Here is a 20,237-nt window from a genome sequence, read left to right as displayed (position 1 = left end):
TTACCACATGCGTAGGTCACAGTGAGGTATTTTTTCACGCCTGGCAAACAGGGGCTTCCAAAATGGTGATTGTTGACGATGATTTTGCATCTCTGCTTCCCATAGCACCTTCGGGATAGGACTTGCAAAGCTGAGTAAGACAAGCAATCTGAAAGGCAGGAAACACCCAGAACTTCACGTTGCATCCCACACAGGGCCACCACATAGCCTACAGCATTCTCTGTAAATAAATATGCTGAGCTGGATTCAAATCAAATGGAGAGTTTCTCTGCTTATTTTCTGTCTCATTAAAGCACCCAAGATGGGCAGAGCCAGCATCATGATCCTGTCCTAGAAGTCCCAGAGCTGGTTTTAATGCTCTGCTGGCGCCATCTTGAATTTTTTTTTTTTTTTGAAACTGATTCTTGTTCTGTCGCCCAGGCTGGAGTGCAATGGCATGATCTCAGTCACTGCAACCTCTGCCTCCCTGCTTCAAGCAATTCTCCTGCCTCAGCCTCCCCAGTAGCTGGGACTACAGGCGCATGCCACTATGCCCAGCTAATTTTTGTATTTTTAGTAGAGATGGGGTTTCACCACGTTGGCCAGGCTGGTCTCAAACTCCTGACCTCCAGTGATTTGCCTGCTTCGGCCTCCCAAAGTGCTGAGATTACAGGTGTGAGCCACCGCACCCGGTCAAAATTCTGATATATTTTTGAACAAGGGGCTTTGCATTTTCATTTTGCACTGGTAAAAAAATATGAAGAACATTGAATGAAGATTCTTGGTTCTTTTACGACCTTTACCATGCTTTGAAATATATTATTTGTTTGTTTATTTTGAGAATCAATCTCCTCTACATGAACATAAGCTCCAGGAGAGACTATTTCTGTTTTGTTCATCATCTAATTCTCACACCTCACCCACTGTAGAAGGCAAGTAAATATCTGATGAATGAATGAATGAAATAAACTAATTGACATGAAGATTTGTGTTTCGGTGCCCTGGCACAACATCATTAAAATCAGTAAATATCAGTTGAACACCTATGGCAGATGAGGCACTGTGCTAAGTACCATCAGAAAAAAACAGTAAAAAGAGGACCAGGCACAGTGGCTCACACCTGTAATCCTAGCACTTTGGGAGGCGGAGGCGGGCAGATCACCTGAGGTCAGGAATTCGAGACCAACCTGGCCAACATGGCAAAACCCCATCTCTACTAAAAATACAAAAATTAGCCGGGCGTGGTGGCATGTGCCTGTAGTCCCAGCTACTCGGGAGGCTGAGGCACAAGAATTGCTTCAACCTGGGAGGCAGAAGTTACAGTGAGCCGAGATTGTGCCACTGCACTCCAGCCTGGGCGACCAAGCAAGACTGTGTCTCAAATAAATAAATAAATAAATAAAAAGCCTACCTTGCTTTTTACCCAGATGAAAGCATCCTTTCACAGGATTTGCAATAGAGCTAGAGAGTCAAAACACACATGTGAGAGCTGGTGTCTGATAGTGGAAACAGTAAATCACTGTCAGCAGGACGTGGTACAGACAAGAGGTGCTAGGTCAGAGGCGGGAGAGATCGCTGTGGGTGGGAGCAGAGGGGCTGGATCATGAAAGAAAGAGCAGAAATTGGGTAGAGGCAGGCAAGAGAGAAAGCATGAACACTAAGGCAGTGGGCTAGGAGCCCCTGCAGGGGCTGGCCACAGGCTGGAAAGGCGGGAGTAGGCGGGGCGACCACAGCGAATGAGTAGGAAATGTCAACTGGAACAAGACAGAGACACTTTCAAAGGCTTAGCTAAAGAATTCAGACTTTACTCTGCAAGCAACAGGAAGCCTAAAGAAATGCCTGACACTATTGTCTTTAGGGGACAGTGTAGAGGATTCCCTGGGAGAGAAACGGGAACCAAAGGCAAGGAGAGCAGTTTGGAAGCAATTTTAAGAATGTACATTGAGGGGAGTTACAGGCTTAAAGAGCAAGGAATGGAAGAGGAGAGAATTTTAGAGACTTTGCAAAGTTCCATTCACTTATGATATAACAGGTAGCATGATGTCAGCCACTGCTCTCAGCACTTGTATAGTGAGAGACTATTTTTGTTTTGCTCATCATCTAGTTCCCACACCTGGCCCACTGTAGGAGCCCAATAAATACAGATAATTATTTATGAGATAGGCTGTTTGTAATACACACACTTGTGCGTGCACACACACACTTACACACACACACACATCAATTTTGTGGCTGAGACAGCAGACACAGAGAGGTTCAGTAACCTCACACAGCTAGAGAAGAGCGGGGCCTGCAGGTTGATCTCTGAGCCCCACTACCCCAGTCTCCATGAAAGGGTGGGTGAGGGACTGACCAAGGATGGTTTCAGATCTTAAGCTGCAGGGCTGGGGAAACAGTGGTGCTATTGAGAGATGAGGGAAGTTGTTAGGAGTAGGCAGTTTGAAGGACACGATCATAAAGTCATTAAAAAAGAAAAACAAAACTGTCCTGCATTTGAGGTGGGCCGAGATTTTGAAGAAAAGGCTCAAATCTGGAGATGCCTGTGGGGGGTTCATGCCCAGAGAGGCCAAGGGCTGGTGCTGTGAAGAAGCATAGGTCAGGGAGAGTATGAAGGCACAGGGGCAGGGACCCCAGCCACACAAAGTCCTGTGCATGTCTGCTCACGTCTTATAGATGACAAACTCCTCTACCCTCTAACAACAAAAACTGCTCTTCCCAGTTCCCAGGACCTCTCTCCAGACTTATGCTTTTCCTTCAGTCAACCTTCTAGAAAGGATCTCTATGCCTCCCCTGCATCTCCCCTCCCAACCTGTACCCTCCCCTCCTCAATATGCCCCTGTCCCACACACACCTCGAAACTGATCCCTTTGAGGAGATCACATGGACTTATCACCATCCCATCCAAGAGATGAGGGCTGATCCTAATCCTTCCCTATCTCTGGAACTTCGGGTGCCTAAATGCCCCTATTGAGGGATTTCTCACTGACCTCAGCTCCCTGGTGCTCATCACCCTGGTGGTCTCTGATTCCTCTGTCCTGGTGCCCTCTGCAGGCCTGCCCACCCAGAGTAAGCTCATTCCTGTGCCTGGTGGAAATTCTGATATATTTTTGAACAAGGGGCTTTGCATTTTCATTTTGCACAGGGCCCTGCAAAATGCACTGGGTCTGGGCTCTCTGCTCCTTTCTGCACACTCCATTCAGTCCCAAGTCCATCCCTGCCACTACCAAACCACTGAGAGCTGAGGCCAGGATCTCTGCCTTCAGCGCTGGCCACTCCGGCACTCTGCCATGTGCAATGATTGTCTTTACTCTTTCCAGCCACCTCTGACTCCACACGTCTGCACCTATCATCTCCTCCTACTCTCCTGCCATAGCCTCAGTTCCAGCCCTGTCCGTTTTGCAGCAAGTCTAGTAACTGGACTCCCTCCCTCCATTTTCTTCCCTTCAAATGGTTCTCTCTTTGCCCTCCACTGTGCTTTTTTTTTTTTTTTTTTTTGACAGAGTCTCGCTCTGTCACCCAGTCTGCAGTGCAGTGGTGCAGTCTTGGCTCACTGCAATCTCTGCCTCCCAGGTTCAAGCAATTCTCTTGCCCCAGCCGACCAAGTAGCTTACAGGCGCCTGCCACCATGCCCGGCTAATTTTTGTATTTTTAGTAGAGACGGGGTTTCACCATGTTGGCCAGGCTGGTCTCGAACCCCTGACCCCCGGTGATCCACCCGCCTCGGCCACCCAAAGTGCTGGGATTACAGGCGTGAGCCACCATGCCCGGCCCACTGTGCTCCTTCTAATCTCATCACTCCCTGCCTGCTTAAGATCCCCAACCCCCCATCTGACCAAGTCTGACTCCTCAGAACTGTGCACAAGGCCCCGTATGACTTGCCTTTTCTACCTTCCTAGCTCCTTCACAGCCGTTATTCTCCCACCCCAGCCTGTGTTGCAGCCTGCAGGTCTCACTGCAGCCCCAGAAAGCCAGGCTGTGACTCTTGACATCTCTTTATCTTTGCACATGCTCCTCTGCCTGCTAGGAAATACTTCCTTCTCCCCTGTCTTCTCAGTTGTACCATCTCCCAGGCGGCAGTCAGTGGTTTCCTTCTCTCTGCCTCTCCTGTTCTGTGTATTGCTCTCACCTCGTGGCTCTACTTATTTGCTCATTTGTCGCTCTCCAGACTAGACAGGGAGCTCCTGCTCCCAGCACTTATTCTGGTCCTGATGCTCAGTAAATGCTCAAAGAATTATGGGACGAATGAACAAAGGGAAGGTTATAACCTCCATCCCTTCTGAAGCTCCTCCTTGGCTCTTGGAGCCTACTCCTGGTGCCTTTGCCAGCAGGCATTGGAGCTAGCTGCTCATGGGAAGAAAGTCTTGAAGTGGATTATCCAGGAGGAAAGGAGAAGGATTCACTAGTAGTGAGGTACATGAGTGCATGAGAACCCACGGCTGTGAGATTCAAGAAGGAGACTAAAATGGAACCAGAAGCAAGAGAAAAAAACACCATGGCTTCACATCCATGTTCATAGTGGCATATTCACAACAGCCAAGAGGTGGAAGCAACTCAAGTGTCCTTTGATGGATGAATGGATAAATAAAATGTGGTATATACATAGGATGGAGTATCATTCAGCCTTAAAAAGGACTCACTGGACTCCTTCCTTCCATTTTCTCCCCTTCAAATGGTTCTCTCCCCTTTGCCCTCCACTGTGGTCTTTCTAATCTCATCACTCCCTGCCTGCTTAAGATCCCCCACCACCCATCTGACCAAGTCTGACTCCTAAGAACTGACACATACTACAATGTGGATGAACCTTGAAGACATTATGCTAAGTGAAGTAAGCCAGTCACAAAGAGACAAATACTGTGTGATTCCACTCACACAGTAGTGTGGACCTCGAGTAGTGAAATCTACAGAGACAGAAAGTGGAATGGTGGGTGCCAGGAGCTAAGGGAGGGAGCAATGGGGAGTTGTTTTATGGGTTTTGAGTTGTGATTTTCAAGATGAAAAAATTCTGGAGATTGGTTGCACAACAATATGAATATACTTAACATGACCAAACTGTACACTTAGAAATGGTCAAGCTGGTAGGCCGGGCATGGTGGCTCATGTCTGTAATCCCAGCACTTTGGAAAGCCAAGGCAGGTGAATCGCCTGAGGTCAGGAGTTCAAGACCAGCCTGGCCAATGTGGTGAAACCCCATCTCTACTAAAAAAATACAAAAATTAGCCAGGCACGGTGGCACACGCCTGTAATCCCAGTTACTCAGGAGGCTGAGGCAGAAGAATCACTTGAACCCAGGAGGCAGAGGTTGCAGTGAGCCGAGATCCCATTTACAATAGCATAAAAAATTACCTAGGAATAAATTTAACCAAAGAGGTGAAAGATCTGCACACAGAAATCTATACACACATTGATGAAAGAAACTGAGCAAGACACAAATAAATGAAATGGTATCCCATGCTTATGGACTGGAAGAATTTATATGGTTACAGTGTTCATACTGCCCAAAGTGATCTACAGGCTCAATGCAATCCCTATAAAATTCCAACGACATTTTCCACAGAAATAGAAAAAACAATGCTGAAATTCATATGGAACTGCAAAAGACCATGAATAGCCAAAGCAATCTTGAGCAAAAATAACAAAACTGGAAGCATCACACTACTTACTCACAAAATCTACTACAAAGCTATAGTAATCAAAACAGTATGATACTGGCATAGAGGCAGACACATAGACTAATGGAACAGAATAGAAAGCCTAGAAATAAACCCAAGGATATACCATCAACTAACTTTTCAACAAGGGGGCCAAGAAGACATTAAGGGGAAAGGATAGTCTTTTCAATAAATGGTGTTGGGGTTTTGGAAAAATTAAATATCCACATGAAAAAGAATGAAATTGATCCCTATCTTCCACCATATGCAAAAATCAACACAAAATGGATTAAAGACCAAATATAAGACCGGAAACCATAAAACTCCTAGAAGAAATCCCAGGGGGAAAACTCCTTGACCTTGGTCTTGGCAATGATTTATTAGCTAGGACACCAAATGCAAAAATAAACACGTGGGACCACCTCAAGCTAAAAAGCTTCTGCACAATAAAGGAAACAATCAACACAATGAAAAGGCAGCCTACAGATTGCGAGAAAATATTCTCAAAGCTTATATCTGATAAGGGGTTAATATTCAAATATATAAGGAACTTATACAACTCAACTGCAAAAAGCAAATAACTCAGTTAAAAAGTGGCCAAAGGACCTGGATAGACATTTCTCCAAGAAAGACATAAAAATGGCCAACAGGCCTGGCATGGTGGCTCACGCCTATAATCCCAGCACTTTGGGAGGCCAAGGTAGGCGGATCACCTGGGGTCAGGAGTTCGAGACCAGCCTGGCCAACATGGTGAAACCCTGTCTCTACTAAAAACACAAATATTAGCCAGGTGCCTGTAATCCCAGCTACTAGGGAGGCTGAAGCAGGAGAATTGCTTGAACCAGGGAGGCGGAGGTTGCAGTGAGCTGAGATTGCACCACTGCACTCCAGCCTGGGCAACAGAGAGAGACTCCATCTCAAGAAAAAAAAAAAAAAAGGCCAACAGCTGTACAGAAAGGTGCCCAACATCACTAATTGTCAGGGAAATACAAATCAAAACCACAACAAGATACCATCTCACACCTGTTAGGGTGGTTTCTAATAAAAAGACAAGAAATAACAAGTGTTTGGAGAGGGTGTGGAGAAAAGGAAACCCATCTGCACTATTGGTGGGAATGTAGATTGGTGCAGGCATTATGGAAAAGAGCATGAAGGTTCCTAAAGAAATTAAAAATAGAGCTACTGTATGACCCAGCAATCCCTCTTCTGGGTATAGACCTAAAGGAAATAATTCTCCATTTCCTGAAAATACCAACTGTGTGCCGGGCGCGGTGGCTCACGCCTGTAATCCCAGCACTTTGGGAGGCCGAGGCGGGCGGATCACGAGGTCAGGAGATCGAGACCATCCTGGCTAACACGGTGAAACCCCGTCTCTACTAAAAATACAAAAAATTAGCCGGGCGTGGTAGCAGGCGCCTGTAGTCCCAGCTACTCGGGAGGCTGAGGCAGGAGAATGGCGTGAACCCGGGAGGCGGAGCTTGCAGTGAGCCGAGATCGCGCCACTGCACTCCAGCCTGGGCGACAGAGCGAGACTCCGTCTCAAAAAAAAAAAAAAAAAATACCAACTGTGTGTCCTACAATTTATCTAAATTTTTATGTCTTTCTTGGAGAAATGTCTATTCAGGTCCTTTGCCCTCTTTTTAACTGAGTTATTTGCTTTTTGCAATTGAGTTGTATAAGTTCCTTGCATATTTGAATATTAACCCCTTATCAGATATAAGGTTTGAGAATATTTTCTCGCAATTAATCTCTGATGATGCCTTTGATTGTTTATGCTGAAAACTTACACTGACTACCTGGAGTTAGTACAGATACCACAGGCTAAGGGCCCAGTCCCACAAGACTACCCCCCAGCCCATCATCAGATGCCAATCGCAAGCCTGGGCCTCTGACTGACCACCTATAAATCAGGGGTTCTTCTTGGGTTCCAGAATTTGCAAGACTGGCTTACAGAACTCAGGAAAACAGTTTACTTACAAGATTATTAGTTATTATAAAAGGACACAACTCAGGAGCAGCTGAATGTTAGAGATGCACACGGCAAGGTTTGGGGACGGGGCATGGAGCTCCCATGCCCTTGCTGGGGGTTCTACTCTCTCTTTTTTTTTTTTTTTTTGAGATGGAGTCTCACTCTGTCCCCCAGACTGGAGGGCAGTGGCGCGATTTTGGCTCATTGCAGCCTCTGCCTCCTGGATTCGAGCAATTCTCTGTCTCAGCTTCCTGAGTAGCTGGGATTACAGGCGCCTGCCACCATGCCCAGCTAATTTTTTGTATTTGTAGTAGATATGGGTTTTCACCATGTTGGCCAGGCTGGTCTTGAACTTCTGACTTCAGGTGATCCACCTGCCTTGGCTTCCCAAAATGCTGGGATTACAGGGATGTGAGTCGCTGCCACTGGCCTAAAGGTTCTACCCACTGAGCATCTCCATGGAGTCCTTGAGCTGAAAGGTCTCTGAGCCCCATTGTTGAGGGCTTTTATGGAGGTCTCATGATATAGGCATGGTTGATTAAGTCATTGACCATTGGTGATGGACCCAACAACCTCCAGCCTCTCTCTCCTGCTTGGGGAGATAGGAGGTGGGTGTGAGGTTTAAGTTCCAGCCCTCTAATCACATGATCCATTCCCCTGACAACCAGCCCCCCATCATTAGGGGCTTTCCAAAATTCATTCATCTACATAAACTCAGGTGTAGTTAAAAGGAGCTAATTTTAATGAATAACAAAAGATGTTCCTTTCATCTTCATCATTCTGGAGCTATTTCAGGAGCCCAGGACAAAATCTAAATATTATAACAAAAGATGTTCTGATTGCACTTATAACTTAGGAAATTACAAAGGTTTTAGGATCTCTGGCCAGGAGCCAAATGAAGACAAAAATATATATTTCTTATTATATTACAATACCTCAACACCATTTTTATTAGCCAAAAAACTAAAGAATACAGTTATTTAAAAGTATATGTGTAACATATTTGTATAAATACAAATCTCTACATAGCATTTACCACTGAAAGGGACAGGGCTAGGACAGAGGAGAAAAACATAAGTAGATCCAAGTTATTTGTAGGATTCTAGTTCTGTGGGGTGTAATGCACTATATTATTCTCCCTTTACAACCTACATAAGTGTTACACATATTATTTTGAGTATGTCAAATATATTAAAGAATTTAAAGGTAAAAATGGACTATTAAGGCCTTTTTTCCAAGAAAGTGTTTCTTCCAGAAATTTTAGGATTAAATGAGACCACAGATGTTGGCAGCAAGGAATCAGGTAATAATAACATTATAGGAAATTTAAAAATATAGATTGGTGGGCATTTAGAGTCAGAAATACCTCACAGGGGCATAGAGGAAGCAGTAATACCTGGTAAAAACTTGAACACAGAGAGAGGGAGAAGTTAGTCAAGAACAACAGTAAGGGCCGGGTGCGGTGGCTCACGCCTGTAATCCCAGCACTTTGGGGGGGCTGAGGCAGGCGGATCACCTGAGGTCAGGAGTTCAAGACCAGCCTGGCCAACATGTTGAAACCCCTGTCTCTACTAAAAATACAAAAATTAATTGGGTGTGGTGGCACACACCTGTAGTCCCAGCTACTTGGGAGGTTGAGGCAGGAGAATCGCTTGAACCTGGGAAGCGGAGGTTGCAGTAAGCCAAGATCATGCCACTGCACTCCAGCCTGGGCAACAAGAGTGAAACTCCTTCTCAAGAAAAAAAAAAAAAGAACAACAGTAAGATCAATAGCTCCGCATCCACTCTTTCTTCCTTTGTCTGCTCATGGCGATTGGTTCAAACAATGCTGCCAGAGCCAACTTCTAAAAGTATATCTCTGATGATGTCCTTTGACTGTTTATGCTGAAACCTTACAAGGTGGAAGAGGCCTGGATCCCTGGGTCACTGGAAGCGAGCTGCCTAGGAGAACCACCCAAGCCTCACTGGACTGTGATATGACCAAGAAATAAACCTTTACTGGGTTAAGCCACTGAGTGGCTGTAACAGTTACATTAATTGCCCTGACAAATGCAGAAGGCTTGGCAAGGCTATGTAACTTGACTTAGGTCTCAGTGTTTGGTGGTAGTGTGTGCCCTAGAACCTCAATCCAGTTGACATTAAAGACTGTGCCCTTAAACATAACGTCTCCACTTAGACAAGAGTGGGAAAAGGTATTGCGAGAATCAGGAGCTCAAACAATTTGGCAAGAGAGAGAAGACAAGTCTGGGCCATGGTGAACAAGAAATTAAGGAATCTAGATTCTGAGTCTGCTTGAGGAGCCGGCCCATGAGGAGCCAGGACAAGGGGATTAGAGAGAGAAGGTTCTTAAGGAGAGAAGAAACCTATGGGCTCCATGAAAGAAGAAGAACAAAATGAAAAAAATAAAAAGGGAGTGGCCAGGCGCGGTGGCTCACGCCTGTAATCCCAGCACTTTGGAAGGCGGGTGGATCACCTGAGGTCAGGAGTTCGAGACCAGCCTGGCCAACATGGCGAAACCTCACCTCTACTAAAAATACAAAAAATTAGCCAGGTGTGGTGGTGCATGCCTGTAATCCCAGCCACTCTGGAGAGTCGCTTGAACCTGGGAAGCGGAGGCTGCAGTGAGGCGAGATTGCGCCATTGCACTCCAGCCTGTGTGACAGAGTGAGACTATTTCAAAAAAAAAGAGAGTGATCAACATCAGGTGAGTTTCAGGTGTGCAAGACCAGTTGCAGCATCTGAAAGACGTGGCCCTCTTGGAGGAAAACAAGAGGGTGGACAGTCAGGGGGGGAGAATGTCAACTACAGAGGAAGACGCATGCATCTAATATGTTTGACGCTTCTAGAATGGGCCAAGGGAGAGTGTGGGTTGGGCTCTGGAAGGATTTGGAAGGGAGAACACATTAACAATGCTTGTGCAGTAAAAAAAAATCGGCAAACAAGGAAAGTTTCTGTGGTCTGGCACAGGCCAGCCCCTCCCTGTGGGTGAGTGGGGACGTAATGGCTATGGAGATGGCAGAGGCCGGAACTTCCTCCAGTGGCGTGGCTGCTCGGCGGACAGATAGAAGCACACACAGTGGGTGGGGGTGAGTCGAGGGAGCTCACTGGGTCTTAGGGAGGCCAAAGGTGCCTGTCCAGAAGAGAGATTAGGGTAGAAATCACAGACCAACACATCTGCTGAGAAAAAGGGGCCAGAGAAAGAAGCAAGAGTCTCTAAGTAGGGGAGGAATTCACAGCCCAGGTAACTTAAAAGGTTGACAGAACCCGGGGTGACACATGTGAGTTGCATGAGTTAGCACAGTGTCCACCCCAATAAATTTTTTTTTTTTTTTTGAGATGGAGTCTCTCTTTGTCGCCCAGGCTGGAGCGCATTGGCATGATCTCGGCTCACTGCAACCTCCGCCTCCTGGGTTCAAGCAATTCTCCTGCCTCAGCCTCCCAAGTAGCTGGGATTACAGGCACACGCCACTGCGCCTGGCTAATTTTTGTAATTTTAGTAGAGATGGGGTTTCACCATCTTGGTCAGGCTGGTTTCCAGCCCTTGACCCTAAGGTGATCCACCCACCTCGGCCTCCCAAAATGCTGGGATTACAGGTGTCAGCCACTGCGCCTGGTCCACCCCAAGAAATATTAAATGGTAGTTCCTTCTGCAAGAGCATCAACATCGAACTATGTTCCAGGGAACCCTGGGGTTTGGAGGAGGTACCCTGGGGACTGGGCAGGTAGAGGAAAGTAGGAAGCTCATGTCTCAGGGAAACTCTTCTACTCATTGGAGAACTGTGAAGGGGTCCAGTTGAAAGGAATGATCTATGGCTAACCACTAAAAAATTGGAAAGTCAATGCCCTTGAGGGAAGGACAATTTAAATATATTTAAATACACACACACACACACACACATAAACAAACAGTGAGGAACATTATCATAAAAGCACTTGATTTGAATATATTCATGAAGGACGTCTACGGCCATACCACCCTGAATGCACCTGATCTCGTCTTATATCCATGAAGGTTCGGACTTATTTTGCTAAGGTACCATTCCACAAGCCTGATAAAAAGAATCAGGTGCTGGGCACACAGTAGGCACTCAACAATTAAGTGCTTAATGAATGAATTCATGGTCTGAAATGGACAGCCTGGAACATGACATAATGCAAATATCCCACATCTCTGGCTTTAGAATGTGTTATTTTGTAGGGGTGCCTGATCTGTGAGATCGAATCTATGCTGAGAAAGGATGCTCCAAGGGCATTAGGAAGCAGTGAAGCTGCCATCCTTCTGTCTGGTTCCTGGATCAGCTCTTCCCAGCCACTCACTGGGGGGTTGGAATAAATCCATCTTTCCCCTGACTGCCTGGGAGTGGAGTACTCCAGTCTAAAGGAGTGGCTTGCTGGAGCTACTCTGGCGGGTCTTCATGAATGAAGAGTGAACACAGCAAGTCAAGAAGTCTATTGAGCTTTAAGAGAATGTTTTAAGTGCCTGTCTATAGCAAATGCCAGAAACGTCAAGTCTGTCTTTGTGAAGGGCAAGTTTAGCTCAACCAGTATAGCAGGAATAGTCACTGCTGCACATCTGGGTGCCAGACAGGCCACCCACATTCAAATCAGGGCTTAATAAATAGACCATTTGCAAAGGTGGGAATGGGATGAGGACATGGCACAACCAAAGGGTGGTGCAGAACCCCAGGGGTAGGAATGGCAGGGAGGGCCGGGCGTGGTGGCTCATCCCTGTAATCCCAACATTTTGGGAGGCTGAGGTGAGAGGATTGCTTGAACTCAGGAGTTCAAGATCAGCCTGGGCAACAAAACTAGACCTCGTCTCTACTAAAAGCAAAATTAAAAGTAGCTGGGCATGATGGTGTGCGCCTGTAGTCCCAGCTACTTGGGTGGCTGAGACAGGAGGATCGCTTGAGTTGGAAGATTGAGGCTGCAGTGAGCTATGATCGTGCCATTGCACTCCAGCCTGGGCAACAACAAGACTCTGTCTCAAAAAAAAAAAAAAAAAAAAGGGAATAACACTGGGATGTGACCACCCCCAAACCTGAAGGGGGCAGGACAGTGGTTCCAGAACACAGAGGGGGAAGTTCCGTGAACAGGGCTGCTGAATGGAGCAGGACCCTTCAGAGGAGAGTGGCAATGCTTCTGCTGTGCTGTGTTCATTGTTTGTGCCTGGATCTCCCATTGGGCTGACAGCTGCTGGGGTTTGAGGCATGTGGGTCTCATGGATTAACACAGTGTCCGACTCAATAAATATTAAATGGTAGTTCCTTCTGCAAGAGCACCAACATCAAATTATGTTCCAGGGAGCCCTGGGCTTCCGAGGAGGTACCCCAGGGACTGGGCAGGTAGGGGAAGGCAGGAAGCTCATGTCTCAGGGAAACTCTTCTACTCATTGGAGAACCGTGAAGGGGTTCAGTTCTTCTGTGAAGAGGGTGAGCTCACTACTGTTTGCCCAGCACTTGGTATCTGATAAACTCACTGAGACTCAGTTTCCCTCCTGTGTAGCATGAGGAATATCTTTTTTCACTGTATCTCTATGAGGTTTGTACGAGGCAACTGCAGAAGGTAAGCCCACAAAAACATTTGCTGTTCTCCTCAGCTGTCTCTAAGCTTGCGTGAAAAATCTGTGTTTAAGGTCCCGGAAGACCATCTGTGGCAGCTGTGGGCAGCAGAACAGAGCAGCGGCAAAACGTGTGACCTTGCTAAGCCTCAGTTTCCTCACTCGGACAAAGAAAGTCCTGGGAGCTGGCTCCTGGGATGGTGTGATTGTTAAAAAGGCAGTGGTGTGGGCAGTGGGAACAATGCCAGCGCCCTCGCATGTGAATCAGCATTATCATCATCAGGGCACCTAATGTCAGGTAGGAAATGGTACTTTAGGAAAAGGCCTTGGGACTTCGTCAATTTAGAGTCTAAATTACATGCTCTCTTTGCTCCCTTGAAGTGAAAAACAAGCATATATGGTACGGCGTGGTATGAACTAAATATTCAGACCCCAAATCTGCATATAGGAAATAAAAAAAGATTGGAAGGAGAATCACCAAGATGGTATTTTTGGCTGGTTGAAAAAAGGTGTTTTATTCTCCCTTATCGATTTTAAGGTACGTTTCAAGCTTTTGTGACTTAACAATGCTTTGAAATGAAAGTATCAAATGATCTTTCTTTAAAAGGAGAATGAAATTTATGTCTAAATAGAAGACAGTTTTTGAACAGTGAGAGTCTTAGAGGCAATTTTTTCAGAATATTTTAATAAACTCTTTTTTTTATATAACTTAATTTGTCCCAGAGGTCATGAAAAGTTTATCTAGGAGTAAAGACATATCCTTTAACTTTTCTTCTAGTTTTTTTTTTTTTTTTTCTTGTGGCTGCACGGGGTTGACTGAGGATATTTTTGTTGTCTTTAAGAGCTTTGTTTTATTTGGGGTTTTGAGCTGAGCACATTTACCAGTCAAAAAAAAAAAAAAAAAGGTTCTGTTTCTTCTCTACTAAACCACAATCCTTATATGTAAGTGGCCTAAAACTAGCCCCTTCTTCACTGAATTCCTCTCCCTAAGTAGAAAAAACCTTAAGTTTCAAAAGAACATAGAATGGAATATATGGTTTCTGTATAAGCTACCTGCATTGGGAACAAATAGTCTGAATTGTGAAATTTATCTTAGAAGTCTAACGTTTCCAAACATAAGTAGTATCGTTTTTTCCTGTTACAAAGTAAATACATGTTCACATTTTAGAAGTACAGAGAGGCCCAAAACTGGGGGAAAAAGCCCTAGTAAATCCCACCATCAAGAAAAAAAGCTATTAACCTTTAAAGAATATCTTCCTAGTCAACTTTTCTGTGTGTAAATGTTCTTCCCTCTCAATGGAATCATACATAATTTTATTTTATTTTTATTTATTTATTTATTTTTTTGAGACGGCACTTGCTCTGTTGCCCAGGCTGGTGTGCAGTGGCACGATCTCAGCGCACTGCGACCTCTGCCTCCCGGGTTCAAGTTATTCTCCTGCCTCAGCCTCCTGAGTAGCTGGGATTACAGGCATCTGCCACCATGACCAGCTAATTTTTGTATTTTTAGTAGAGACGAGGTTTCACCATGTTAGCCAGGCTGGTCTCAAACTCCTGACCTCAGGTGATCCACCCATCTTGGCTTCCCAAAGTGCTGGGATTATAGGCGTGAGCCACTGTGTCCGGCAAAAAAAGTTTTTTGAGACAAGGTCTTGCTCTATTGCCCAGGCTAGAGTGCAGTGGCGCAGACACGGTTCACTGCAGCCTTGACTCCCTGGCCTTAAGCAATCCTCCCACGTTAGCCTCCCGAGTAGCTGGGACTATGCTATCCATGGCTCTGTCACCTAGCCTGGGACATGCCACCACATCCAGCTAATTTTTGTATTGTTTGTAGAGATGGGGTTTTGCCATGTTGCTCAGGCTGGAATCACATACATACTACTTTGTATGCTACACTTTCCCATTTACTAATATATTTGTGAACATTTTAAATAAGCAATATTTTAAAGAGTTGTATTGTCTTTCATTTTATGAATGTACCAACTCAGTACCTTTTTTTTTTTTTTTTTTAAGAGACAGGGCCTTGCTCTGTCAACCAGGCTGGAATGTAGTGGCACGATTATTGCTCACCACAGCCTCCAACTCCTGGGCTCAAGTGATCCTCCCACCTTAGCCTCCTGTGTAAGAATCCAACCCTATTTACAATACTCTTTTGTCAGACATTCAGATGATTTCTATTTTTTAATATTATAAGCAGTGCTATGTAGAATAATCTTACAGCTGAACATTTGCAAACAAGTATGATATTTCCATAGGAATTATTGGAAGTAGGTTGCTTTGTTAAAGGGTATTCCAAACATCAAGGCTTTTAATACATACTGCCAAACTTATCCAGAAAAAGTTTACCAAGGCATGAAGCTGCAAAAATTCTATGAGAGCACCCTGGGAAACCTATATTTTCTTAGTTTTAAGGATATATGCACGACCATATTCTTTAAGGCTAACAGAAGAAGGAAAAAAAAGAAAAGAGTAGCTGGGACTACAGGTATGTGCCACCATGCCTGGCTAAATTTTTAAATTTTTTTTGTAGATATAGGGGTCTCACTATGTTGCCCAGGCTGGTCTTGAACTCCTGGCCTCAAGTGATCCTCCCACCTTGGCCTCCCAAAGTGCTGGGATCACAGGAAAGAACCACTGCACTGGGTTGCTTTTGCACTTTTCAGTTACTCTGGGAGTGCAAGAATTTATTTTAGTGAGAGTGAAAGAACCCACAGGAAGAGGCCCAGGATAACTCAGGTCTGATTCAGGTCTGACTGTATCTTTGTTGACACTGAGCTCTGAATGGTTGGCAGGATTCTGTTGTTGTTGTTGTTGTTGTTAGTGGTTATTTCCCTCCAAGGCTGATTTTATTTGCACCTTCTGCTGCTTCTTTTTTCTGGGGGGTTGGGGAGGGCAGGGACAGAGTCTTGCTCTGTTGCCCAGGCTGGAGTGCAGTGGCACGATCTCAGCTCACTGCAATCTCCGCCTCCCAGGTTCAAGTGATTCTCCTGCCTCAGCCTCCTGAGTAGCTAGGATTACAGACATGTGCCACCATGCCCAGTTAAATTTTTTATATTTTTAGTAGAGACGGGGTTTCCCCATGTTGACCAAGCTGGTCTCGAACTCCTGACCTCAAGCAATCCACTCGCCTCAACCTCCCAAATTGCTGAGATTACAGATGTGAGCCACCGCTCCCAGCCTGCACCTTCTGTTTCTGGCAAACTGCCCTCCACCCCCAATACATGTGATAACAAGATATTCAACCATTTACATTTTTACTTTTTGGCTATTACTTAACAGTGAAACTGAAGTTAATTGCTCCTTCCAACCTGTGTTTATTTAGATAATAAGGCTGGCTGCTTAAGGGCCAATGGCTTGGCAGTGGGAACCTCTGGCACCTCGATCTTTGGTTGAAAAGTCCAGGCCTGCCCACACTTGGCCTCGGAGTGGCCTTAGCCCAGCCTTTGAGGCCTATTGTGTGGTTTTTCTCATCCTCTTATTAAGGAAATAGCAGAATCCCTGGAGCTCACCCGGAAAATGTAAACCACAGCGGGAAATTATGCACCACAGTAGATGCCCAGACAGGGGCACATTCTGAAGCCTGGCGGCCTCAGGCCCAGCCCTTCGGGAAAAGCTCACTCCTGTCTCATGTGAAAATGCTGTTTTTGCTGGTGTTCATTGGTCACCAGTGATGGTCACTTTCATGTCTTCCTTTCAGTTTCTCTTCTGCCGGATGAGGCATAAATTCTGATGGAGCCCACCTGCTGTAAGATCTTTCAGAAAAGACTTTGGGTCAGTCTCCTTCAAGATAAGACATCAGGCTGGGCGCGGTGGCTCATGCCTGAAATCCCAGCACTTTGGGAGGCCGAGGCGGGCGGATCACCTGAGGTCAGGAGTTCGAGACCAGCCTGACCAACATGGTGAAACCCCGTCTTTACTAAAAATACAAAAATATTAGCTGGACTTGGTGGTGCGTGCCTGTAGTCCCAACTACTTGGGAGGCTGAGGCAGGAGAATTGCTTGAACCTGGGAGGCGGAGGTTGCAGTGAGCTGAGATCGAGCCACTGCACTCCAGCCTGGGCGACAGAGTGAGACTTGGTCTCAAAAAAAAATATATATATATATATGTGTGTATATATATATGTATATATATATAACTTAATTATCTCTTTGAAGACCCTATCCCCAAATAAGGTCACGTTCTGAGGTACCGGGAGTTAGGACTTCAGTATATGAATTTGGGGAGGACATAAGTTAGCTCATAACAGCCTTCAAGAGGGTCTTCAGGGAGGCTCATCTCTTGGAATTCGTGCGTTTGTGCAGCCTCCTCCCACCGTGAACCAGAGCTTGTGTGGGGGACCAATAATGTATGGTGGCGGTGACAGCATATGGCGGAGGGGACAGCGTATGATGGAGGGGACAGCGTATGGCAGAGGTGAGGGCGAGTGAGAGCGTATGGGGGAGGTGAGAGCGTATGGCGGAGGGGACGGCGTACGGCGGAGGTGAGGGCGTACGGGGGAGGGGAGGGCGTACGGGGGAGGTGAGGGCGTATGGCGGAGGTGAGGGCGTACGGGGGGGAGGGGAGGGGAGGGCGTACGGCGGAGGTGAGGGCGTACGGGGGAGGTGAGAGCGTATGGCTCCACCAGTTCTTTTGCATCACTTTCTCTGGGGGAAGCCAGCTGCCGTGTTGTAAGGACACATAAGAGACCCACGTGGGGAGAAACTCACGTTTCCCACCAACAATCAGCACCAAACCACCCACCCATGAGCCAGCCCCTTGCAAGTCCAGCCCTCAGGGGACTGCAGCCCCCGCCACCATCCGGGCTGCAACTTCCTGAAACCCCGTGAGACTGAGCAAGAACTGCCAGACTACAGTATCCCTGAATTCCTGTCCCACAGTAATAAACATTTTGTTTTAAGCCATTAAACTTGGAGGTATTTTACTAGAAAACGAATTCACATTTTGATATTTGAAGTGGGTTGCCGGGGTAATGAAATCCTCAAACTTTGGGGGTGGCTTTGGGATCAGGCAGTGAGCACGAGTTGGGGTGACCTTGAGGGGTATGTTAGAGAAAATGTAAGGGCCTTGAAGAGAAACCTGGTATCTGTCATCTTGATGTGCTGAAGCCAAGTGCGTCTTCAGGGCAGAGCTTCCCAGCTCACCTGTGAGTGGACACAGACTCGCTCGGATGTGTCCCCTCAGGCCCCACCTGTCCCCAGGCCATTGATGCCAGCATTCAGTGGCATCTCTCTTTACCCCCTTTCCATATGGATGTAACTGTCTATGTGCTTGATGATGGGGCGGTTGGGAAGCTCTGTTCAATAGCAGAGTGGGGTGTGTGGCCAACACCGACCTCCTCCGTGCCTGCCCTGATGCAGTTCAGTTGGGACCAGCTTAGGGCTTCATATACAGAACACTGCAGCACTGCTCTCCCTCCTCTGCACCCAGAGCTCGGAGGCTTTCTTGAGGCAGGTGGGGGGAACCTCAAGCTATGGAAATGCTCAGGAGTGTGTGTCCCACTGCGGTGCAGGATACGGGAGTGCTGACAGCCAGGCCTCGGGCAGCCCTGGGGGTGCTTATGGGGCAGGATGGAGTCACACCGATAACTTGGAGGGATCACACACATGCCCCTACTTCTCCACCCTCTTCCTCTTGAACTTATTATTATTATTTTGAGACGGAGTTTCACTCTTGTTGTCCAGGCTGGAGTGCAATGGCGCGATCTTGGCTCACCACAACCTCCACCTCCCAGGTTCAAGCGATTCTCCTGCCTCAGCCTCCGGAGTGGCTGGGATTGCAGGCATGCGCCACCACATGTGGTTAATTTTGTATTTTTAGTAGAGACATGGTTTCACCATGTTGGCCAGGCTGGTCTCAAACTCCCGACCTCAGGCGATCTGCCTGCCTCGGCCTCCCAAAGGGCTGGGAATCCAGGCGTGAGCCACCACGCCCAGCCCCTCTTGAACTTCCCTATATATGACATACACAGAATCAAAAAGGCAACCAGCCCTACATAACAAACAAAACAAAACAAAAAACAAAACAAAAAACCCGAGGATAGGGGGATAATTACAGCAGAAAAAGCATGTCAAGGGTTACTATCCCTACTCTGCCAAGAACTCATAAAATAAATCAATAAAGATCCCAACAGGAAAAAAAAAAAAAGGCAAAAGCTAGAGAGACAAGGTGTGCAAGTGCAAATACAGTAACCACAAAAATATGAGGAAATGGCCAAGGTCATTCACAGTCAAAGAAAGGCAAAATAAAAACCACATCGAAGGACTATTTTATACCTCTTAAATTGGAAGCATGCAGAAAAATCATACATAAAGCTGCCAGCGTTGCAGGGAAACCACAGTTATACATTCCTGTTTATATATAGATAGATAGATAGATAAAGTTTTTAAAAAGAACTCTGTGAAGAACTGTAAACATACTCATGCTATCTTTTGGTATAAAACTTCCGGGAATTTATTCCAAGGAAGTCAGCCGGAAGTCAGCCGGAAGAAAGGGAAAGCTACAAGCACAAGCTCATTATACATTATTTACAATACTTGAAAGTCAGAAAAAATGAAAAATATCTGGCCACCAGGGAACAGTTGCGTAAATTATTTGATGTGTCTTTTTAACAAGATATTAGGAAGTGCTCGGCATTGTTAGGATTTTTTTGGCCACGTGGAAAAACACACATGATATAAGGCAAAGGAAAATAAGGCAGTCTGCAAATGGATCTGCTTAGAACTGCCATTACGTAAAACAGTCCTCAGCTCATACTCGACTTGGAGAGAAATCCAAAAAAAAAAAAAAAAGTAAGAACCTTTTTAGCTGATGAGTAACATTTGTGGCTGAATCCTTTTCTCATTTCTGTTAAATATTATGATGGTGTTTGTGCAGAACAATAAAAATGATGATGATGTTGATGATGATGATATTTTAGAAGAACTGGAAATGCTCTTTTACAGCATCTCAGCACTAAAGCCACACTAAGCTGCTATAAAATCCAAAGTGGTCCCTGACCATGGAGAGACACTGTGGACACTGGGTTTCACCGCGTGTGTTCCAAGGGGGTATCCAGTCTAAAGCAAATGGGGTTTTGCCAGA

The 20,237-nt window shown here is 46.0% G+C and overlaps 1 protein-coding gene across 11 annotated transcripts in view; it reads right to left on the bottom strand.

Moving 5' to 3' along the window:
• Nucleotides 1-20,237, bottom strand: part of EVA1C (eva-1 homolog C) — a 102,204-nt gene that overhangs the window by 20,127 nt on the left and 61,840 nt on the right. For 8 of the 11 annotated variants that reach the window (XM_054675033.1, XM_054675035.1, XM_054675036.1 and 5 more), the window contains one exon: nucleotides 5-220. In XM_054675033.1, the coding sequence (XP_054531008.1) occupies nucleotides 5-220 (216 nt within the window). The remainder of the gene's footprint in view (nucleotides 1-4; nucleotides 221-20,237) is intronic. The other 3 variants (XM_009458521.4, XM_016938398.3, NM_001071812.2) reach the window with 1 other exon arrangement.

The sequence above is a fragment of the Pan troglodytes genome, chromosome 22 (assembly GCF_028858775.2).
Source record: "Pan troglodytes isolate AG18354 chromosome 22, NHGRI_mPanTro3-v2.0_pri, whole genome shotgun sequence".
In the NCBI taxonomy this organism is placed as follows: Eukaryota; Metazoa; Chordata; class Mammalia; order Primates; family Hominidae; genus Pan; species Pan troglodytes.
The sequence above is the reverse complement of the archived record's forward strand: the minus strand, read 5'-3'. Positions and strand labels throughout refer to the sequence as shown.